The 23,123-nt window shown below is 39.9% G+C and overlaps 1 protein-coding gene across 2 annotated transcripts in view; it reads left to right on the forward strand.

Annotated features, from left to right (window-relative positions):
- BORCS5 (BLOC-1 related complex subunit 5) overlaps window positions 1–23,123 on the forward strand; it is a 97,622-nt gene that overhangs the window by 45,485 nt on the left and 29,014 nt on the right. For both annotated transcript variants that reach the window (XM_060026109.1, XM_060026108.1), the window contains exon 3: window positions 19,706–19,863. In XM_060026109.1, coding sequence (XP_059882092.1) covers window positions 19,706–19,863 — 158 coding nt within the window. The remainder of the gene's footprint in view (window positions 1–19,705; window positions 19,864–23,123) is intronic.

A 23,123-nucleotide genomic window follows, 5' to 3' on the forward strand; every position in this document is an offset into this window, starting at 1 on the left:
ATGAGTTTCAGTTTGTTTCTTTGGGATAGATTTCTAGAAAAGGTCAGTAAATATGTGTGGAATTAGTTTGAAGAGATTGTAAGGAAGGCATCCAGGGAGAAGAAAAAAGCAGTCAAGAGAGGAAAACAGAACATGGTTCGGGGGTCATGAGATCCATTAATTTAGCTTCTTTCATATTTGAGTGGAGTGGCAAATCTGTCCTTTAATTGAATTTGGACACCCTTCTCTTATTAGGGATGATATTAGAGGTGAACTTCACTCTACCATGGACACCAGAGAGTTGCTTGTATATTGTAGTGTTCAAGGATTATAGAATTTTAGGGCTTCCCTGGTGGCGCAGTGGTTGAGAGTCCACCTGTCGATGCAGGGGACACGGGTTCGTGCCCCAGTCTGGGAAGATCCCACATGCCGTGGAGCGGCTGGGCCCGTGAGCCATGGCCGCTGAGCCTGCGCGTCCGGAGCCTGTGCTCCGCAACGGGAGAGGCCACAACAGTGAGAGGCCCGCATACCGCAAAAAAAAAAAAAAAAAGGTTTATAGAACTTTAGAATTGGAAGGGACTTTTAAAATTTTATCATCCAATCTTCTACTTCGTGCAGAGTCCCCGAATTGAGTGTATTTTGTAGACTATCTCACTGAAGTAGATTTACAGGCTTGACTTGCTAAATATCTAATCCCAAACAGGTTATTGTGATAAAAGGCAGTCTGCTCCTTTTTTGGACAGCTTTGATTAGTTGAGTGTGGTTCTGTCCCTTAAGCCCAAATTTGATTTTTTATAACTTTCACTTACCATTTCATTTTTTTAAATTGAAAAGCTCCCTAAAAATAATGCTGGAAATACTTTACGTTTATGTATTTGTCTGTTAGCTTTTACTCTAATTAACATGAAAACAAACATATGTTTGACCTGCTTTTTGTCTTTGTTTCCTTCCAAGGTATAATTTAGTTTTATCTTGCTTTGTAGTGAAAATTATATATGTGAACATAGGTAGGCTAGAAAAACCTTCCACATATTTTTATACTTGATAGAAAACTTCCAAAGCGCCTATAGGTACTACTCATTTTATCACTATTTCTTTCTGTGTGTCTCTTTTTTTTTTTTTTTCCCCAAAGGTGTTATATATATTACCTCCTTTAAATCCTGAATAACCTCTTAGGGTAGGCATTTCCCTCAGCTGGCAGGCGAGGATACTGCGGCTCAGAGAAGTTTAAAGACTTCTGCTGTCACACAGCTATTAAAGGTAGAGCCAGGTTTAAACGCAGGTCTAATTGTAAAACCTATATATTCAACCAGTTTGCAAGTCTGTTCTCCTCACTTATTTATATTAATTTCATAATATAAGATCATAAAATCAGATGTACTTCTGTTAAAAAATGTTCGTATGTTTGGGTTACTCAGTTAATATGTCATGTTGGTAGTGTGGTAAGATTGTTGGCAGTATATTGCTTCTACTTGCTTCTCTTTGGTAATCCCAGCCCCTCTCTGCTTGGTTTGGACACACCAAGGATTTCCTTCCCATCTCTCCCTGGCACCCTATGGGGCTCCTTTCTGTCTCTGGGGAAACTGAAGCACAGGGTGAGAAAAGAGTAACAAATACATAATTTTTTCTTTCTGAATATTATCAACTGGTATGTCCCATAAAGAAGGATGTTTTCACAGCTGTGTGCTTTACGGATAGTGGGGAAAGGTTGAATTTTTATAACTTGGGTATCCTCTACGACAAAGGCAGTGGCACACATGCTCGATGGGCTTGGAATGTGGAAACCCGATCTCTCAGCCCTGTGAATCTTGCGTTTATGTCACATTGGGATCCAGATACATTATCTCAGTGAACTTGAGACCAAGGGTCAGAGGACCAAGGAGGGGACTTGTTGAGTATCTGATTTAATTACACTAGATCAATCAAGCTTTGACTTAGTGATGACGGGATATACTGTGTGTGTGTTTAGGTAGTTGCCAGGGGAAAAGAACAAAGTTTAATCCTCGGTTTTGTAGACCTTTGGTATCACTTTTAGCAGTAGTTCCATAGCACTGCCTTTGCCGAATTTTCAAAAGACTGCAGTCAAGTGATTTATAGATTAAGGCCTCATTTACTGCTTGCACAAGAAGAGCCTATATCTTTCAATACGGGTGACGTAAGTTTACTTTAGAGACAGGAATGAGTTCATTTCTTTGGAGAGATATGAACAGAATGTGTGTCTCTTGCTCTGGTGAGAAATAAATTTAAATCGGAACTTTGCTTGAAGGAAATGGAATGGGGTGGCTGAGCACTCGAGCCTTCAGGATTAGGGAGCTTTAGCCAAGGCCCAAGGGGGCACTAATTGTGTGTTTGCAGAACTCATCCAACTATGAGCATTCAGTACATGAAACAGCAGACGTATACGGAGAACTACTTTGTATACGTCTGTAAGGCACTTATGTGCCTTGGGTCTGAATTTCAGAGACAAAAATACATGATTCCTCCCTCAAGGACCTTACCAGGTAACTGCGAGAAAGCAAGATGGTCAATAATAATACACAAAAAGGATGCTAGGGTAACTCCCAAAAATGAACCTTCCACCAAGCGTATTCCAGAGATCCAGCCCCTGAAGAGTAAGATTGTCATAACTGAGCTATGTTGCTGCTGAAAACATTTTGATTCCAAAGTGTAATCAAGTCTCAACTAAGCAGAACTGTCTTAAGCATAAATTAAGAGGAAAATGGTATTTTAAATAAGTAAGTTGCCAAATTTTGGACCCTAGAATTTCAAGAACTGGCAACTCCAATTCTTGGTTTGGCTACTGTATTATCTCCCTTAAATTACAGTAATATTTCTGTCACCAAAACTCATTAATTTACAGTATTTCTTCGTTAATTCCATCACTGTGACTTGTTGTCATGATTATTATTACTATTTACTTACTTAGTATAGGCGAAACTAAAATCTGCCTCCTAAGGTTGTCCTGACAAGGAAGGGAAAACGTGTAACAGGTTCAGCACAGTGCTTGGCTAAGAGAATGCCATCATTACTGTTAGCTGCAGTTTTTCTCAAAAGTTAATGCTTCATCTAGTACCTGACATACAGTTAAATTTTAGTAAATGATGATAATATATGGCTTACTGTTTACAAAGGGCTTTAACATATCTTGTTTAATCCTCTCAGCTACCTTCAAGGTACGTCGTTTTACCCCTGATAGAGAAATCGAGGTTAAGTGTATCAGTCAGATTTTCTGACTGATGTAAGCCAAGAAAGAACTTACTGAAAGGACAACGGCTAGTTTACGGGATCTCCAGAAGAGCTCTAGAATCAGGTTTTGGACAACCTACCCAAGCATAATGGCCAAAATCAGGCCACGGAACTCACCCACGGAGGTCACTGCTTGCTGTCACGACCAAGCAGTTGACATGCCTTGTGCCACAAACGGTGCTAGCTGGCCGTAAAGACTGAACTTGGCCACTGGTTCTGCTTCTGTTGCTTCCTCAGAAGCACTGGTTCTCCAGAAACTGCTGTCACCAGAGAATGTACCTCTTGGAAGTCCCCTAGTTTGCAACACTTGCTCCCTATTTAGAGGCTGGGGCATGTGTATAGATTGGCGGAACTTCTGTTACGACCTTGTGTTCTGGCTGCAGGGCAGGTGGGAAAAAAGAGGCTCTTGGTTCTTCAGCTTTGATATAATAGGTGGCTGGGTTCTCGTATGTGACACTTTGCTTTATTGCCAGCTCCCTGGGTCTTAAGTCTCTCTGTTTATAGAAAAAATACTCTTTATTTCCTGTTAATTGTATATAAGCTGCATAGAAATCAAGATCGTTTTCCTTATTAGTAGACTTCATGTGTAGAAAAATCAGTTTTTTTCCCTAAAAATCCGTCTTGTGCTTAGAAATTAGCTGTTATAAATGAACGATATTGCCTCAGCATTTTAAGCTACTAATAAATGAGAGCTTTCCATATGATCAGGGTGTTTTCTTCATTGTAGACAATCCTGTGTGTGTCATTATCCACGGGACAGGGTATGTGTTCCTGCAAGGAAGCCATGAGTTAGCACCTACAAGAAGGGCAACCCCTCTGAGCAAGGAAGTCCGGTATTAATATTTCAGATGGCTTTTTTGTCGCATCCTTTTCTTAGTACTTCATTTGTTTTTGTGGAAAGTGAATCTGTGATTCATCTTTCTGAAAACCTAAAAAAAAAAAAAAAAATTCAGGTTTCCAATGTGCTTGCTGTTGGCTCTAAAAAGATAGCCTCTCCTCTTTTAGAGTCGGTCTTAGTGTGCCTTGCAGAGCCTGTATTTCTAAGAAGCTGTGTACACAGTCTTCAAACTACTGTAAGTAGAATCATATGTTAAATGCCAATTTTTAAAAGACCACTTCGTTCCTTAAAGCAAACTCTTTTAGCAGGGGAAGAAGCCTTTGGTGCTGCAAGCAACCATCCTCACTCTGTCTGGACAGCTGCAGTTTTGGGGTATTGACGTTTCAGCAAGTGGAGAACACCTGGGCGTGGTGAATCCTAGCTACCAAGTTGCAGGGAGGACCCAGGTGCCTCATTTTTACAGGCTGGCAGTCCTTCTTCCAGACAAGTGAGACAGAGTGGGCTTTCTGCGTTCATTCAGTGAGACGTGCTGAAAGGTTGTGGCATCCAAACTACGTATGTTTGTAGTAGACTGCTTTTTTTTTTGAGACGCACCATGTGGCATGCGGGGTCTTAGTCCCCCAACCAGGGATTGAACCTGTGCCCCCTGCAGTGGAAGTGCAAATTCTTAACCACTGGACCGCCAGGGAAGTCCCTAGACTGCATTTCTTTTATTTGCATGCTCAGAGTAAGGGTCTTCTGAATTTGAATATGTTCCTTTCTGCAAATAATTCTAAATCAGTCTTTGTAAAAAAAAAAAAAGAAAAAAAGAAGCACGCATGGTATAGCAGTCTAGAATATTACTTTGTCTCTCTCCTCATAGAAACATGGAATTTTCAAAGTGTAGACTTGGAAGAAAACATGGTTCAACTCAGTTTTCAGAGAAGGAAATGAGACTTATTTTTTTCCCCTTGGTTTATCCTTTTTTATATTGGTATATATAAATTGGTATATATAAATGTAAATATTGGTATATACATATTGGTATATCCTTTTTTATATCCTTGGTTTATATTTTTTCTTTTGTTCCCTATTGGCCACACATTTTTTGACCACTTTATTAGAGGGGTATTGTGAAATATTTTTGTTTAGCAAAAATTAAACTCAATCTACTTGACTTTTTTTGTTGTGTAAAACATACATAACAAAATTTACCATCTTAACCCTTTTTGAGCCTGAAACTCAGTGGCATTAAGTCCATTCACATTTTTGTGCAACATCACCACTGTCCATCTCTAGAACTTTTCCATCATCCGAAATTGAAATTCTGTACCCATTAAATAGTAACTTCTTATTTTCTCCTCGCCTCAGCCCCTGGCAACCGTTATTCTACTTTCTTTCTCTATGAATTTGACTGTTCTTTGTACCTCATGTAAGTGGAATCATACAATATTTTCCCTTTTGCGTCTGGCTTATTTCACTTAGCATAATGTTCTCAGGTTTCGTCCATGTTGTAGCGTATGTCAGAATTTCCTTCCTTTTTAGGCTGAATAATGTAACATTTAGGCTGAATAATGTAATAATTGTATGTATATACCACATTCTGCTTATCCATTCGTCCATTGGTGGATACTTGGTTTGCTTCCACTTCTTAACTCTCATGAACAATGCTCCCATGAACGTGAGTGTACAAATATCACTTTGGGACCCTGCTTTCACTTCTTTTGGGTATATACCTGGAAGTGGAATTGCTGGTAATCATATGGTAATTCTATGTTTAATTTTTTGAGGAACTACCATGCTGTTTTCCACAGTGACTGTACCATTTTACATTCCCATCAGCAGTGCACATGGGTTCCAATTTCTCCGCATTCTCACCAACACTTGTTGTTTTCTGCTTTTTTGATAGTAGCCGTCCTAATGAGTGTGAGGTAGTATCTTACTGCAGTTGTGATTTGCATTTCCCATATGATTAGTGATTTTGAGCATCGTTTCATGTGTTTATTGGCTATTTGTGTATCTTCTTTGGAGAAATATCTATTCAAGTCTTTTGACCATTTTTGAATCAAGTTATTTGGTTTTTATGTTGAGTTTTAGGATTTTTTAAAATGTATTCTGAATATTAACCCTTTGGCTGTCTTTTTACTCTGTTGATAGTGCCGTTTGATGCATAAAATTTTTTAATTATCATGAAGTCCAGTTTGTCTGTTTTTTTTCTCTTGTTGCTTGTATCTTTAGTGTCATATACAAGAAATCATTGTCAAATCAAATGTCGTGAAGCATCTGCCATTTGTTTTCTTCAAAGAGTTCTATAGTTTAGGTCTCTGACCCATTTTGAGTTAATTTTTGTATGTGATGTTAGATAAGAGTTCAACTTCATTCTTTTGAGTGTGGATATCCAATTTTCTCAACACCATTTCTTGAAAAGACTGTTCTTTCCCCATTGAATGGTCTTGACACCCTTGTAGGAAATCATTTGACCATATATGTGAGGGTTTGTTTCTGGGCTCTCTCTTCTGTTCCGTTGATCTGTATGTCTGTGTTTATGCCAGTAGCACATTGTTTTGATTACTGTAGCTTTGTAGTAAGTTTTGAAATGACAAAGTATGAGTTTTGCAACTATGCTTTTCTTTTTCAGGATTGACTACTGAGGTTTCTTTGAGATTCCATATGAATTTTAGGATGTGGTTTTCTATTTCTGCAAAAAATGTTGGGACTTCCCTGGTGGCGCAGTGGTTGAGAGTCCGCCTGCCAATGCAGGGGGCATGGGTTTGTGCCCCGGTCCGGAAAGATCCCACATGCCATGGAGCAGCTAGGCCTGTGAGCCATGGCCGCTGAGCCTGTGCGTCCGGAGCCTGTGCTCTGCAACGGGTGAGGCCACACAGTGAGAGGCCCGCATACTGCAAAAAAAAAAAAAAAAAGTTGGAATTTTGGTAGGCATTGCATTGAATCTGTAGATCACTTTGGGTAGTATTGATATCTTAATAATATTATGTCTTTCAGTTCATGAAAGATGAGTTGTCTTTCCATTTAGTTATGTCTTCAACTTCTTTCAGCAGTGTTTTGGAGTGTTCATTGTACAAGTCTTTCATCTCCTTGGTTAATTCCTAAGTATTTCATTCTTTTTGATACTTCTGTAAATGTAATTGTTTTCTTTAATATCTTTTTTGGATTGTTCATTGTTAGTGTATAGAAATGCAACTGATTTTTGTGTGTTGACTTTTTTTTTTTAACATTTTGGGTTTTTTAAATTTATTTTATTTATTTTTGGCTGTGTTGGGTCTTGGTTGCTGTGCACTGGCTTTCTCTAGTTGGAGCGAGCAGGGCTGCTCTTCGTTATGGTGCACACGCTTCTCATTGAGGTGGCTTCTCTTGTTGAGGAGCACAGGTTCTAGGTGCACGGACTTAAGTAGTTGTGGCACGTAGGCTCAGTAATTGTGGCTCGAGGGCTCTAGAGCGAAGGCTCAGTAGCTGTGGCACACAGGCTTAGTTGCTCTGCAGCATGTGGGATCTTCCTGGACCAGGGCTCGAATCTGTGTCCCCTGAATTGGCAGGCGGATTCCTAACCACTGCACCACCAGGGAAGCCCTTGTGTGTTGAGTTTGTATCCTTCTACCTTACTAAATTCAGATATTAGTTCTAAAATTGTTTTTTAATCTGTAAGGTTTTCTACATTAGTTCTTATTATTCTAGTTCCTTAAGTTGTAATGTTAGGTTGTTGACTTGATATCTTTTTTTCCTTTTTAATGTAAGCTTTTGTAGCTATAAATGTCCCCCTTAACACTGCTTTGCTGCATCCCTTAAATTTTGGTATACTATGTTTTTGGTTTCTTTGTCTCTAAGTATTTAAAATTTTCCCTTGTGATTTCTTCTTTGATCCATTGGTTGTTTAATTTCCACAAGTTTGAATTTTTCAGTTTTCCTTCTGTTATTGATTTCTAACTTCATCCTGCTGTGATTAGAGAAAATACTTGGTATGATATCTGTAACTTGTAACTGTCCTGGGATATTCCCATGTGTACTTTAAAAGAATGTGTGTTCTATTGTTGTTGGGTAGAGTGTTCTGTATATATTAGATGTAAGTAACTTACTGTGTTGTTCAGGTCCTCTGTTTTCTTATCTTTTGTCTGATTGTTCTATCCATTATTGAGAATGGGGTATTGATATATCCAACTATTATTGCAGAACTGTCTATTTCTCACTTTAATTCTGTCAGTTTTTGCTTAATGTATTTCGATGGTCTGTTATTAGGTGCATAAATGTTTACAATTGTTATGTATTTTGCTGTATTGAACCTTTTATTAATATATAATGTCCTTCTTTGTCTCTTATAAACTTTTTTGATTTAAAGTATATTTTGTCTGAATTAGTATGACTACCCTTGCTCTCTTTTTGTTACTATATGCCTGGAATGTCTTCTTTCATCCTTTCTCTTTCAACCTATTTGTGTCTTTTGATGTAAAGTGAGTCTTTTGTAGATAGCATATGGTTGGATTATCCTTTGTTTTTTAAATCCATAATGCCAATCTCTGTCTCTTGATGTGAGAGTTTATTCCATTTACATTTAATTAGTGATGAGGAGGGACTTCTGTCATTTTGCTCTGTTTTCTTTTATGCCTAATAGCTTTTTGTCCCTCATTTCCTGCATTACTGTCTTATTTTGTGTTTAGTTGATTTTTTTGTAGTGAAATCTTAAAATTCCTTTCTTACTTTCTTTTGTATATTCTGTAACTATTATATTTGTTGTTACTATGGGGATTATATTTAACATACTAAAATATTAACACTCTATATTGAATTTATATCAGACTAACTTCAGTACCATGAAAACTCTGCTCCTTTACAACTCCATCTTCACTCCTTTCAGTTGTAGATGTCACAAAATTACATCTTTATACATTTCCCCAAAACATAAACTAATAATTTTTAAAAATATATGTCTCTTAAATCATGTAGAAAACAAAGTGGAGTTTCATACCATTGTTATAATAATGCTAGCTTTTATAATTTTCTGTGTATTTACCTTTACTGAGATATCTATTTATTCATATAGTTCCAAGTTGCTGTTTAGTATCCTTTCATTTCAACCTGCAGAACTTCTTTTAGCATTGCTTGCAGGTAAGGTCTAGTGGTAATGAATTCCCTCAGCTTTTGTTTATCTGGGAATATCTTAATTTCTCCCTCACTTTTGAAAGATATCTTTGCTGCAAATAGGATTCTTGGTTGACAGTTTTGAACATAAAAGCACTTTAAATATATCAGCCCACTGCCTTCTAGCCTGTGAAGTTTCTGTTCAGAAATCTGCTGATAATCTCATAGAGGATTTCTTGAATGGAATGAGTTGCTTTTCCCTTGCTGCTTTCAAAATTCTCTCTTTGTCTTTGACTTTTGACAGTTTGATTATACAGATCTTACTCAATTTACAATGGGGTTATTTTCCTATAAACCTAGCGTAAGTTGAAAATATCACAAATTCATTTAATACACCCAACCTACCAAATACCATAGCTTAGCCTAGTATACCTTAAACATGCTCAGAACACTTACATTAGCCTACAGTTGGGCAAAGTCATCTAACCCAAAGCCTATTTTATAATAAAGTGTTGAATATTTCATGTAATTTATTGAATACTTTTCTGAAAGTGAAAAACAGAATGGCTGTATGGGTACAGAATGGATGTAAGTATATCATTTTGATCACATAGCTGACTTGGAGCTGTGGCTCACTGCTGGTGCCCAGCATCTTGAGAGAGTATCATACTGAATATCACTAGCCTGAGAAAAGATCAAAGTTCAAAATATGGTTTCTACTGAATGTGTATTGCTTCTGCACCACCATAAAGTCAAAAAATCAAGTTGAACCATCATAAGTTGTGGACCATCTATAATGTGTCCTGGTATGGATCTCTTTAAGTTCATCCTACTTAGCGTTCGTTGGGCTTCTTGGATATATATATATTCATGCCTTTCATCAAATTTGGGAAGTTTTCAGCCAATATTTCTTCAAATATTTTCTCTGCCTTTTTCAAGAGAAAAGGCCTTTCGGGACTCCTGCAGTATGTTTGTTGTTCTGCTTGATGGTGTCCCACAGGTCCCTTAGGTTCTTTTTACTTTTCTTCAATCTTATTTCTTTCCGTTCCTCAGACTTGGCAATTTCCATTGTCCTACTTCTAGTTCACTGATTCTTTTGCCTGCTCAAATCTGCCTTTGAATCCTTCTAGTGAAATTTTCATTTCAGTTATAGTTTTCAGCTCCAAAATTTTTTGTTTCTTTCTTTTTCGGTTTTCTGTCTCTTGAGATATCTCCATTTTGTTTATACCTCATTATTCTTGACTTTAATACTTTGAGCATCTTTAAGACAGTTTAAAAATCTTTGTGTAGTAGATCTGCCATCAGATCCTTTTCTGTTTCTGTTGTTTGGGACAGTACCTTGGAATGCTTTTCTGTTTCTTGTGGATTTTGTGATTTTTTGTTGAAAACTGGACATTGAATTTAACAGTGAGGTAACTCCAGAAATCAGCTGCTGCTTCTCCAGGGTTTACTGGCTTTTGTTTGATTGTTGTAGGCTATCTCTCTGCTGAGGATTAGGGCTTCCCAGATCTTTTCTGAGCCTGTACCTTTCCTGGGCATGCACAGTGACTTTCTGATTTCCCCCAAATATGTGGCTGCTTTTGAATGTTCTCATGTTCAATGTCTAGCTCCAAGAGGGGAAAAGAGAAAAATGAAAGGGAAGGAAAAAAGTACCAGTCCTTTAAGTCCCCTGGAAGTCACTTTAGCTGGAGAGTGAGGGGCCTGCAATAATGGAGGATGTGCAACAACAGTGGCCACTGCCTCCGTGTCTGTACCATTGTGATCAGAAGAACCAATCAGTGGTCAGAATACAGACCCCTGATGTTTGAAGGATAGGGTCCTTTTTGCCCACCCTGGCTCCTGAAAGCTGTGTGTAAGTTGCTCACAGCTGCCTGCCACAGGGGTTGGGGGATGGATAGGTGCTGCTGTGCTAAGAGCTGAAAGTGACTGAAATTAACCACAGTTTACCATCCAGGCCTTCCCCTGGAAGTTGAAGCCTTCTATAGACTACAGAGCTCCAAAGTATAATAGTTACATCAGACAGAGTCTGCCTGTGCAATTGTTGTTTAGGTGAGGAGACAGATTCCTGGTGCTTCCCATTCTACCATTTTCCCTGAATGCTCTCTGTGTTTCGTTTTGAAAGGAACTACCATATTGCCTTCCGCAGTGGGTGCGCCATTTTACATTCTCACCAGCAATGCATAAAGGTTTCAGTTTCGCCACATCTCACCAGTACTTATTATTTTCTATTTGGGTAATAGCCACTTTGTTGGTTAAAAGTGGTATCTCGTGGTGTGTGTTTCTTTTGTTTGTTGTGGGATTTTTTTTGCATTCCCCTGAGGATTAGTGATGTTGAGCATCTTTAAGGTGTTTGTTGACTTCTTTGCATCTTTGGAGAAACGTCTACTTAAGTCCTTTGCCCATTTTTGAATTGGGCTTCTGTTGTTCTATTTCATTTTAGTCCCTATTTATATCTGCGTTCTTTGTATTTAACTCCCGCTTCTTCTAGTAATCTGCTTGAGGTGTAGGATCACTTCTTTATTATTTTCTACAGTGCTGGTTTATAGAAGGAGGTGCTAGCAAATATTCATATATGGTAGGGTTGGCCAGTCATACAGCCAGATTTGAAACCCTGCTTATTTGATTGTGGCAAGAGTTGGTAGTTGGGGACCTGGGGACATTGAGAAAATTAACATGAGTTGAGTACCTACTCTGTGCCAGATACTCTGCCAGGCATAACTTGATATAATTCTCACAGTACTCCTTTAATGTGCATAGTATTTAATTTATTGATGAAGGGTTTGAGTTCAGGGAAGTTAAGTGACTACCCTCACATGACACAAGTGGTAAATGGCAATCCCTGGATTCAAATTCCCAGGTCTATTTGACTCCAGAGCTTGTACTTTTTTTCATTATGTCATGTTGCCTCCCTTCCCTGGCCTGAAAGTTCAACAGGAAAGCAAGGCTTTGAACCTGGGAACTACTGAGGGAAGACGATGAGTTGAACCTTTTGCTTAACTCTTTGGGAGGAGATTTTAAAAAGCTAAGTTCATAACGGTGGATAGGATTCCTTGAGGGTAGTGAGGTGGCTCATTTGTGGTTACTGATCATTTTTGTAAAAGCTGTATCTACTTTTGGTTGTTGACATCCGCTGTTCTTGTTTCTTTGGTACCATAAACCAGGGCTGTTGACCATGGACCAATGGGTGCCTGAACCTAGAGGGATGAAATGCTTTCTGTAACCTACCATAGATTCCCTCCAAGCCTGAGTGCCCCTTTACCTCCTGAGTCTTAAGAAAGGCAAGATTAAAGGGAACAGATATTTATCAGGATCCTGTATGCTAGGCAAACCCTAAAAGGGAGGTGATTATTATCCCAGTTTTACATGAGAAAACTGAGGCTCAGAGGTATAAGGTAAATTGTCCAAATTCACACAGCTCAAATAATAATGGGGCTCAAATCACATTTTCCCTTGTTCCCTGTCTTAGTCCATTTGGGCTTCTGTAACAAAATACCACAGATTGGATGTCTTCAAACAACGGAAATTTATTTCTCACAGTTGCGGAGGCTAAGAAGTCCAAGATCAAGGTGCTGGCAGATAGATTCAGTGTCTGGTGAGGGACCACTTCCTGATTCACAGACAGCAGTCTTTTTGCTGTGTCCTACATGGTGGACAGGCCAATTGAACCCTCTGGGGTTTCTTTTATAAGGACACTGATCCCATTCATGATGGCTCTACCCTCATGACCTAATCACCTCCCAAAGGCCCTGCCTCCTTATACTATCACATTAGGTTTCAGCATATGACTTCTGGGCGGGACACAGACATTCAGTCTTTAGCACTACCTCAGTGAGGAAGTTCTTCTTTCTTGGCCCTCTGGTAGGTATTGGAAACCGTTAGGAGGGACATCCTGGGAGCATTGTTTCTCTCCACACCAAACATTGTGATAGGTTGGTTGTTATTCTAGGGCTGTCTATACTTGCAGTCTCTTCTGCCACATAGATTAACCAAAACAATGATGGTAGCCATTCTGGGTGGCTGCGTCTCCTGGGTGAGATTGGTGTGCCTCTGAGGTGACTGAATGGAGATACAAGTTTCTAAGGGAACCAGTCATGGAGGGCACCCTTTTTCTGAATACCCCAAAGGAATTGATCACTAACACACATCATAAAGTCCTGTCCAGGTGGGTCAGGTGTTTTTAGACTTTTCCCTTTCTTTAAGGGAAGGTGAGAGAGTGCCTTTGAGAACTAGAGTTCATATTAGGTAAATAATACACATGGTTTATGTGCTTTTGACTTTGAAATATACTGTGACCAGCAGAGTCAAAAATCCCTTATTAGTTTGGGGGGAGATTTCTTTTTTAATTATCTGTTGCCTAATTGTACCTTCACAGTAACTTTTGTCAAAGTTACATACATTCTGCTTTCTGGATTCTGTAAGAGGAAATGGAGCTTGTTATACTGTTATCCAGATGTGAGCCCATTACTCACAGTACTCATTTCCAGTCCTGGAAGCAGCTAAACGTCTAAAAGTTAAGGAATTCAGTTTGATAATAGCAGAGGTTAATACCCATATGGCTCTGTACGATACTTTAGAAAAACTTTTTTTTTTCCTACCTGACATTTCAGAAAGAAAAAGATTGCTCAGCAAAATATTTTCCAAATTTCTAACCTGATGATTTTTCCACTCAACACTTTATACAAAGAGCTAGGTACAGATGGCAATTTGCTGGGTCTGTGTAATATTCAGGCCTGGTCCTCACCCATTCCCTAGAGCCCACTCCATTCCTGTATAAACAAAGTGGTTTCAACAAGGCCTTAGGAAATGTCTCCAGTGTTTACCATTTGCAAATATGGAATCTATTAAATCATGTTTTTAACTCAATAAACATCTACTTTGCATGCATCACTGTTTTAAGCTAAAGAAGAATTAGAAAACGGAGGGTAATGGCCCTGTTCCCTAGCACAATAAAGAAGACGTAATTTAGAAACTTTTATTTAACATGAACTAACCATAGATACGTAGAAGAACGGAGTATTAGGGATGAAGTGTCGTGATCTTTAATTTTTTTCATATTGCTCAGGAAAAGAAAAAAACAAAGACGAAGTAGATATGGTAAAATGTCAGTTGCTGATTCTAGATGGTATCTGGGTATATATTTTTTTCTTACTTTTCTGTATGTTTGAAAATTTATGTAATGTAAAAAAAGAAAAAAAACTTAACCATAAAGACCATTTATAAAACTATACAAAAGATAATTTCAAGGGGATACAGGGTTCATTCTCTGTTACCTGAGCTAAGGGTTTAGGTTATTATTAGAGTTGGTAAGTAAGGATTGAAACCGAGGTGTAAGCCTAGAGGCCCTCAGAGGCCGGGCCAGTAATGGGAGTGAGTGAAGCTGGCTGTCCATGTTCAGGTAGGGGTTGAGAAAGCAGGAGAGCACACGCCTCATTTAAAGCATCTACAATTAAAAAAAAAAAAATTGAATGTGCATTCAGAGTAAAAACAATTCGGAGGCCTGGCAGCATGTGGTCTTCTGAAAATGAAAATAATTACCACCTCTAAATTTACCCAGCTTTCTGTCCTCCCTCTTCCTTTTATCAGAAGATATAGGAGTGGGTCAGTCATCAAAATGGGGGAGACGGGTTCCTGACACTTGAGAGTGATGGGAAAACTTTGTACTCGTTGCCTGTAGGATTGGCCTGTCTTGCCATAGCTCTGTAGCTTCAGGAGTAGAAAAAGTGGCCCATCTTTTTCTCTCTGTCTTGCTTCTTCTGTGTTCTAGAGCAGGATTTGTGGCAGATTTTCAGAGATTCCTGTGAGTCTAAGGAGCACATTCTGATGATAGACCCACGTACCTGGGTTTTGTTTTTAGGTGATTTGGGGGAGGGTGCAATTGTGCTTTAAGAGGGTGATTGGAAGTGTAATTTCTTTGACTTTGGAGTTGGCTGGGCAGCTTGATTTGAACACCGTAGTGTGCCTTCTAGACTTGGCAACTTTCCCCCCACTTCCCCCACCTTTTTCTTTTTAAGAGGAAGAGTCAGGGTTTTGGTTTGAGAGCTAACGCTGGGTTTGGGGCCCTCTGCTTCAGGCCTCTGGTGACCTGGGCTGGCCCTGCAGCTTTCCGCCTTGCCGCTCTTCAGTGCAGCCTCTGGAAATCTTCCTCACTCACCTGGGAGGAGCAGATGCGGACTGAGACCACGCCTCACTCCGAAGTATATGTGGAGAAGACAGAGTAGGGACCCCGAGAAGGCTTTTTTCCTCCTAAAGTCTCCCTCAGCTCACTCTTCCCTTGGAATTCCAGCAACAGAGCTGCATCCTCTTAGCCTAGTCGGAGAACCTTTTATGTACCAGGTGCTGTACTGCACGGGATAAAAAGTAAAACATGGTCCCTGTTCTCCAGCAGCTCACAGTTTGTTAGGCTTTTAATCACCTTGGAGAAGATACTGTTTGAAGGTACATCCAGCCATATAGGCCCTGGTGAGCATGAAAGATAGGGAACTGGTTTTGACGGACAGAGTTGGGGATATTTGGGGTGGGGAAGGGGAGAGAACACCCAAGAGGACATCACTGATAGATGAGAAGGACCTTGGCTGCTTTTTGTTAAAATGACTTTATTTATGTGAACATTTTGGAAAGGGAAATACATTCATATGGTTTTAAAAATGTTAAAAGTATACTCTGAAATTCTCCCTCCCTACCCTTGTTCTCCAACTGTCTCGTTCTTGGAGTCATTCCAGAGTTTCTTTATGACAATGCAAGTAAATATGAATATATGTTTTTATTTATTTGTACCCCTCCCCAATTTTTACACAGTGGTAGCACACCCCATACACTATTCTATATACCTTTCTTTTATTTTTAATAAATTTATTTGTTTATTTTTGGCTGCATTGGGTCTTCGTTGCTGCACACAGGCTTTCTCTACTTGCGGCGAGCAGGGGCTACTCTTCGTTGTGGTACGCGGGCTTCTCATTGTGGTGGCTTCTGTTGTTGTGGAGCACGGGCTCTAGGCGTGCAGGCTTCAGTAGTTGTGGTGTGAGGGCTCAGAAGTTGTGGCTCGCGGGCTCTAGAGCGCAGGCTCAGTAGTTGTGGCGCATGGGCTTAGTTTCTCCGCGGCATGTGGGAACTTCCCGGACCAGGGCTCGAACCTGTGTCCCCTGCATTGGCAGGCAGATTCTTAACCACTGCGCGACCAGGGAAGTCTGTGCCTTCCTTTTATTACTTAATATCTTAGGGAGATTCTTCCATGTGAGTATGTACCTTCCTCATTCTTTTCTGTGGTCACATAATTCCATTTATGGATGTTCCTTGATTAATTAGCAAGCTCCCTACTGATGGATACTGAGGTGTTTGCTTAGCTTCTACTATTACAGTCACTGCTACAGTGAATACTCTTCTACGTAAGTATATGTCATTTAGCCTGTGTGCTAATGTATATATAAATTCCTAGTAGAGAAATTGCTGCATTAGAGACTTCATGCATTTGTAATTTTGATATCTTTGCCAACTCACCCTCCATGGCAGTAACAACTTACATAAAAATCAGCAATGCCTGTTTCCTTATAGTTCCACCTGGAGAGTTTTTATCACACTCTTGGATTTTTACCTATTTGATAGGTGTAATATGGGCTTGAGGTGAAGCTTTAATTTCTATTTTTCTTATTATGAGTGAGGTTCTGCATCTTAGAGTTGAGGCCTTGGTATTTACTTCTCTGTGAAACGCCATTCACATCCTCTGTCTGTCTTTCTTTTGCTGAATTTCTTCTTGCCAATTTCTAGGAGCTCTTTATCCAATAGGAAGCTTACCCTTTGTGATATGAGTAGCAGTGGGTTTTTTTGTTTGTTTGTTGTTGTTGTTTTTAACTTATATTGTTTTTGCCATGAGGAATCTTGTTTTCTATCTTGCTGGATATATCAGTGTTTCCTTTATGGCCTTTGCGTTATCCTGGCCCACTGTTGGTGGCACAGAATCATTCGTTCCTCTTCCCACATTGCCTCCTCACTCTTTTTTTTTTTTTTTTTTTTTGTCTGTGCTGCACGGCTTGCAGGATCTCAGTTCCTGGACCAGGGGTTGAACCTGGGCCACAGCAGTGAAAGCACCAAATCCTAAGCACTAGACTAGCAGAGAACTCCCCGTTCTCACTCTTCTTCTACTTCAGTCCTCGATTGACAGCAAAAAGCTGTTCCTTTCTTCCGAAGGCTGCACTCCTGGAACTGTGTTCTTTGTCAGTAGTAGGGTAGCCCTTGATAATTTGGTTAGGAGATTTTGGTGGTCTGAAAAGCCCCCCATTTGCTAGGTTACGGGCACTCTAGAAAACAGTTTGACCGTTTCTCATAAAACTAATCACGCAGTTGTCATGCGACCCAGCAATTGCACTGTTGGGCATTTATCCCAGAGAAAGGAAAACTTACGTTTATGCAAAAACCTGTACGACAGCTGTATAGCAGCTTCGTTTGTCATGTCGCCAAACTGAAAACAACCCAAATGGCCTTCAGTGGGTGAATGGTTAACCAAACTCTGGGATGTACATACTGTGGGATACTACTTAGAAATAAAAGGAACAAACTACTGATACATGCAACAACTTAGAGGAATCTCTAAGGTATTGGGTAACATCTTACGGAAAAACCCGATGAACTTTTTGGCCAACCCAATATTATGTTGGGTGAAAAAAATCCCAAAAGGTTTACATGTTAGATTATTCCGTTTTTGAACATTTTTGAAATGACAAAATTTTATTGATTTATTTATTTAACTCTCTTTTATTCTTTTTTGTTTTTAATTAAATTTATTTATTTTATTTTTGGCTGCGTTGGGTCTTCATTGCTGCCCACGGCCTTTCTCTAGTTGCGGCGAGCAGGGGCTACTCTTTGTTGTGGTATGCAGGCTTCTCATTGCGGTGGCTTCACTTGTTGTGGAGCACGGGCTCTAGGTGCGTGGGCTTCGGTAGCTGTGGCTCGTGGGCTCCAGACCACAGGCTCAGTAGTTGTGGTGCACGGGCTTAGTTGCTTCGCGGCATGTGGGATCTTCCTGGACCAGGGCTTGAACCCGTGTCCCCTGCACTGGCAGGCGGATTCTTAACCACTGTGCCACCAGGGAAGCCCCTGAAATGACAAAATTTTAGAAATGGTGAACAGATTAGTGGAGGATTGGGGAAGGCATCCCAAGACAGACTTTGATGTGGGCGAGTTCATCCCGATGGTGTGCAGCGCACGTGCTGTCGTGTTTATTTCAGAGGACCTGTGTTGTGCCATTGGCCCTGGTGTGAGGTCACTGCTCTCAGCGGGGTGGGGAGTGCCTGAGAGCCCCAGGGCCCTGCTAGGGATTCTCTGAAGTCAGAACTATTTTCACAGTAATACTTAGACATTTGCTAATTACTCTCACTCTCTTACAAGTGTAAAGTGGAGTTTTTCAGAGGCTACATGATGTGAAATAGCAACAGATTAAATGCAGAAGCAAGTCTGAGAATCCAGCTGTTTTCTATGAAGCCAAGACATTTAAAAGACTTACAAAAATGTAAACGAGTGCCACTCTTCTCACTTTTTTGTTTTGGGGAGTAGAGTTATTTTCTTTAAAATATGTTATTTATGTTAACATGTAATGGGATTATTAATTTTTAAAATGACTTAATAAATATTCAAGAATTTTCTGTTTTAATTTTTAACAGATGAATATTGATTTAAACTACATACACAAGTGCTCTTTGGGGGTCCTCAGTAATTTCTGAGAGGGTAAAGGGGTCCTGACACCAGAAAGTTTGTGAACCTTCAGGGTGACAGTAAGCACTTGACCAGAAGTCAGGAGGCTTGAGTTCTAGTCAGGACTTTGCTGTGTGACCCTGAGCACGTCATTTAGCCTCTTCCATTGGTATTTCATCTTTTGTAAATGCTAATAATTATCCGGTTCTACACACCTTAAAGAAAGGGAAGATAATTCTGTGTGAAAGGCTCTGAAAATATAACGTCCTGTTCAAATTTAAGGGAATTTAATAGTTACACAACTAAACTGATGTTGAAAGAAAATGTAAAGGTTGAGGCTTATGGTGTGTTAGTGGACATCCTGTTCACCTTTTAAATGTTTTCCTTTTTGCATCTCCTCCTAACAGTTTCCATATATATATACACTCTTTCTGTTTCTCAGACAACCATTTTAATTAGTTAAAGGAATTAAGTAGGTGCATCTTCCAGATTTTTCAGTCAAGAGGGGGTTTATACTCCTGATGCTTTAAAGTAGTGCTGTAAGGTCAGGTGCTCTGTCTTGGAGAAATCACTTATTATGTGACTTTAGGAAAGTTACTTAACCTCGCGGCGTCTTGGGTTTCTCGCCTATAAAACGGGGCTAATAATAATTTACTTTCCTGAGCGATTATATGAAAAGTGATGCACAGGAGGCGCTGTGCCAAGTGCTTGGCACGTAAGATGCTCCATAAATGATAGTTGCTGTGATTGTCACAGGTATATGACAAAAGATGCAAGATTACATTTAAGCCTCTTACCCTGCCTTCAGTGAACTTGTTATTAAGCTACTTTATTCACAAGCTTATTAGTAATTTCCATCTCATTTGGTTTTATTCTTTTTTTGCTTCCAAGGGCTGTTGAGTGGCCAGACTTCTCCAACAAACACCAGACTGGAGAAGTTGGATTCTCAGCAGGTGCTGCAGCTCTGCCTCCGTTATCAGGATCACCTCCGTCAGTGTGCAGAGGCTGTTGCTTTTGATCAGAACGCTTTGGTCAAACGAATCAAAGAGGTAACTTATTGTGAGAAAATATCATGGCTGACTCAATCTTGTGCCTCCCTGTGACTCCTGAGTCCTTTTCTCCTGGGGTGTAGAGCCAATGATCCCAACTTTCTGGGAAACAGTCATTTTCTATCTAAGTGTCTTGACATCTGTCCCCATTGCTTTGAGAAGATTGTCTTTCCCAGCAGTGGAATGTGATGGTGGAAAAGAGTGGTCCACGGAGTAGACTAATCTGGAGTTTGAATCCTGGTTCACCACTTATTTGCTTGGGAAAGTTACTTCACTTCTCTTGGTCTCAGTTTTCCTCATCTGAAAAATGGGTCTAACCTTAGTAATCGACCCGCAGGGTTGAGTGAATATTAAATTGCTTAGTAAGTGTTAACTGTTATTAGTATATGTGAAGTCCTGCCATACTGATTTGCTTTGGCTAACATTAATTGATTTCAACCCTTTCCTGCATGTAATTTATATTTTGTTTTCCAGTCGGGTATCAGTTCTTTGAGAGCAGGAGCCCTGACATCTCCCTCAATTATATTTTTCACTGTGTTAGCAGGAAAAGCTCGGTGATTCTTATTGGTTGGATAGAAACAATTATGCCTACTAAACCCACAGGGTTTTTGTGAGGAAAGACACAAGATAATTCATGTGAAAGTGCTTAGTAAGTGAAAGAGTGTGGTACACATGTTGAGTAATTATGAATAACAGAAAGTAGGTACTCTTTTAAGCATTTAAATATATCACTGATTGGGCCACTGCATGGCACAGCTCTGGGAGCACCAAGGTATAAGTAAATACGTTTTCCAAAGTTTTCAATCAAGAAGGGATTTCTGTTCTGTTACCTTAAAGTAATGTCATAAAAAGAAAAGGTCAGGAGCTGCATCGTGGAGAAACCACTTATGTGAATGGCACTGCCTGGAGTTTAACAAAATAGTCCTGATCATTGACTCTGGAAGAGAAGGTAGACATGAGGAAATACACAAGGAAAGGGTGGAGAATCACTGCAATTAATGATCAGTTTGTAATCTCAAGGATGTAGTATGTCTATAACTAAGTAGTCATTAGTTATACTGATAGATTTAAATTTGTCAACACCTCCAATATTTTACTACTTACCTTTCATAAAATGTTGTATGCATGTATGCTTCTCTCATGGACTAAATACTTTTATATGGAAAACTTAAATATGACCTTTTATTTTGGTTGGCATCTGTGTGGCCTTTCAGATACTATATTTATTTTACTACGTTATGATCTGAAGAGCTTAAGTCCCAAACATGACTATGCATTGGATTATATGAATTATTATTATTGGATTTTTTTCTTTGAATACTGAATTCTCCTCTCCCCCAGTAGGTCTAGGACATGGTCTGCGAATCATTATTTTAATAAACTTACCAAATGATACTAACGCCATTCTCCGTTACCTGGGATTTGGGAACCACTGGTCTAGAGCATTGTTTTCCAAAATAAGTTCCATAAAACTAGTTCCATGTAAAGAAGGTCAGACTTTCTGCATATTTCATAACCACCCTTGGAAAGTCACAGTGCATGTTATCTTATTTAAAAGTTCTTAGGAATCTTACAGTAAAGAAAATCAATACTTTTCAAACTCATTTGGTTTCGGAACCCTTATCTTAGGTAACATCTATTAACATCTTATAGAAATAGTGCTTTTTAGAGCATCCTTTGGGAAAATGCTTTTGTGGATGTAAGACCTTATCATTTTTGACTGTGCTAGAAATTAATTATGGTATTAACTTTCATAAGATTTTAGAATAAATCAGCTTTTTAATGCTTCCTGTCTTCTTTTTGAAAGGTCCTCTACTCCATTCCTGTCATTTCATAGTTAGGAAAGTGTGGTACAGAAAGATTAAGTGACTAATTCATTGCCAAGGAGCTGGGGAAAGTATTTCGTAGCTGATAGTACCAGACAGAGCTCATTATACCACATTTTCAGGACTCCAGAGCAGTGTTTTTTGGCCCTGAATGAGTGTTAGAATCACCTGGGAATTCTTTCCTCCAATATATATGACGGAAAATTTTACACACACACTGAAGTAGACAGATACCCTTCCTGTCCTCATTGCCCAGCTACTACAGATATCAGCTTGTGAAGACTCCTGTTTCATCCACACCCGACTCCCTCCCTGCCATCTTCCTAACTGGTCTGTGTTGCAGGAAATCTCAGGCGTATCATTTCATTCATGAGTATTTAAGTATGCATCTTTAAAAATAAAGGACTCCTTTAAAAACCTTTTTAATTTGAATTCCTTTTAGACTTAGAGAAAAGTCACAAACATAATTCAGAGAGTTCCTGTATGCTTCTCACACAGCTTCCTCTAAAGTGAGCATCTTACAAAACCTTAGCCCAAAGACAAAACCAGGAAATTAACATTGGTACAATACCATTAACTAAACAGAGACCTTATTTGAATTTCACCAGTTTTTCCACTAACGAAAGACTCCTTCTCAAAAACACAGCCAGAGTGCCCTTATTGTACCTAAAAGATTACCTGAATTCATTCAGTATAGCTGAGATGCTTTGAAGAAAATACTGATGTGTAGATCTCACTCCATAGCAATTAAATGGAAATCTTGGAAGGCTGGGTTGGTGGGAAGGAAGCTGGGCATTGATTGGTGTTCATGAACGTGCTCTAGATCAGGGGTCCCCGACCCCCGGGCCCCTGTTGGGAATGGGGCCTCACAGCAGGAGATGAGCGGCAGGAAAGCGAGCGAAGCTTCCTCTGCCAACTCCGCATCGCTCCCCATCGCTCGCATTACGGCCTGAAACATAACCACCTCACCACGGGTCCATGGAAAAATTGTCTTCCACGAAACCGGTCCCTGGTGCCAAAAAGGTTGGGGACCACTGCTCTCAAGGATTCTCACGTGTGACCAGGGTTGAGCACCAGTGCTGTGGAGCATTCACTGAAAACAAAATGGTTGTTTTTTTTTTTTTTTTTGCGGTACGCGGGCCTGTCACCGCTGTGGCCTCTCCCGCTGCGGAGCACAGGCTCCGGACGCGCAGGCTCAGCGGCCATGGCTCACGGGCCCAGCCACTCCGCGGCATGTGGGATCTTCCCGGACAGGGGCACGAACCTGTGTCCCCTGCATCGGAAGGCAGACTCTCAACCACTGCGCCACCAGGGAAGCCCTGAAAACAAAATTTTAAACTGAGTTTAAAATTCTGCTTGAGGAAGCTTGGGATTCACTTTGAGCCATCAGTAGTGACCCAGGATTGTTACCAAACGGAGAACAGCACTCCCGGT

The sequence above is a fragment of the Delphinus delphis genome, chromosome 11, assembly GCF_949987515.2.
Source record: "Delphinus delphis chromosome 11, mDelDel1.2, whole genome shotgun sequence".
In the NCBI taxonomy this organism is placed as follows: Eukaryota; Metazoa; Chordata; class Mammalia; order Artiodactyla; family Delphinidae; genus Delphinus; species Delphinus delphis.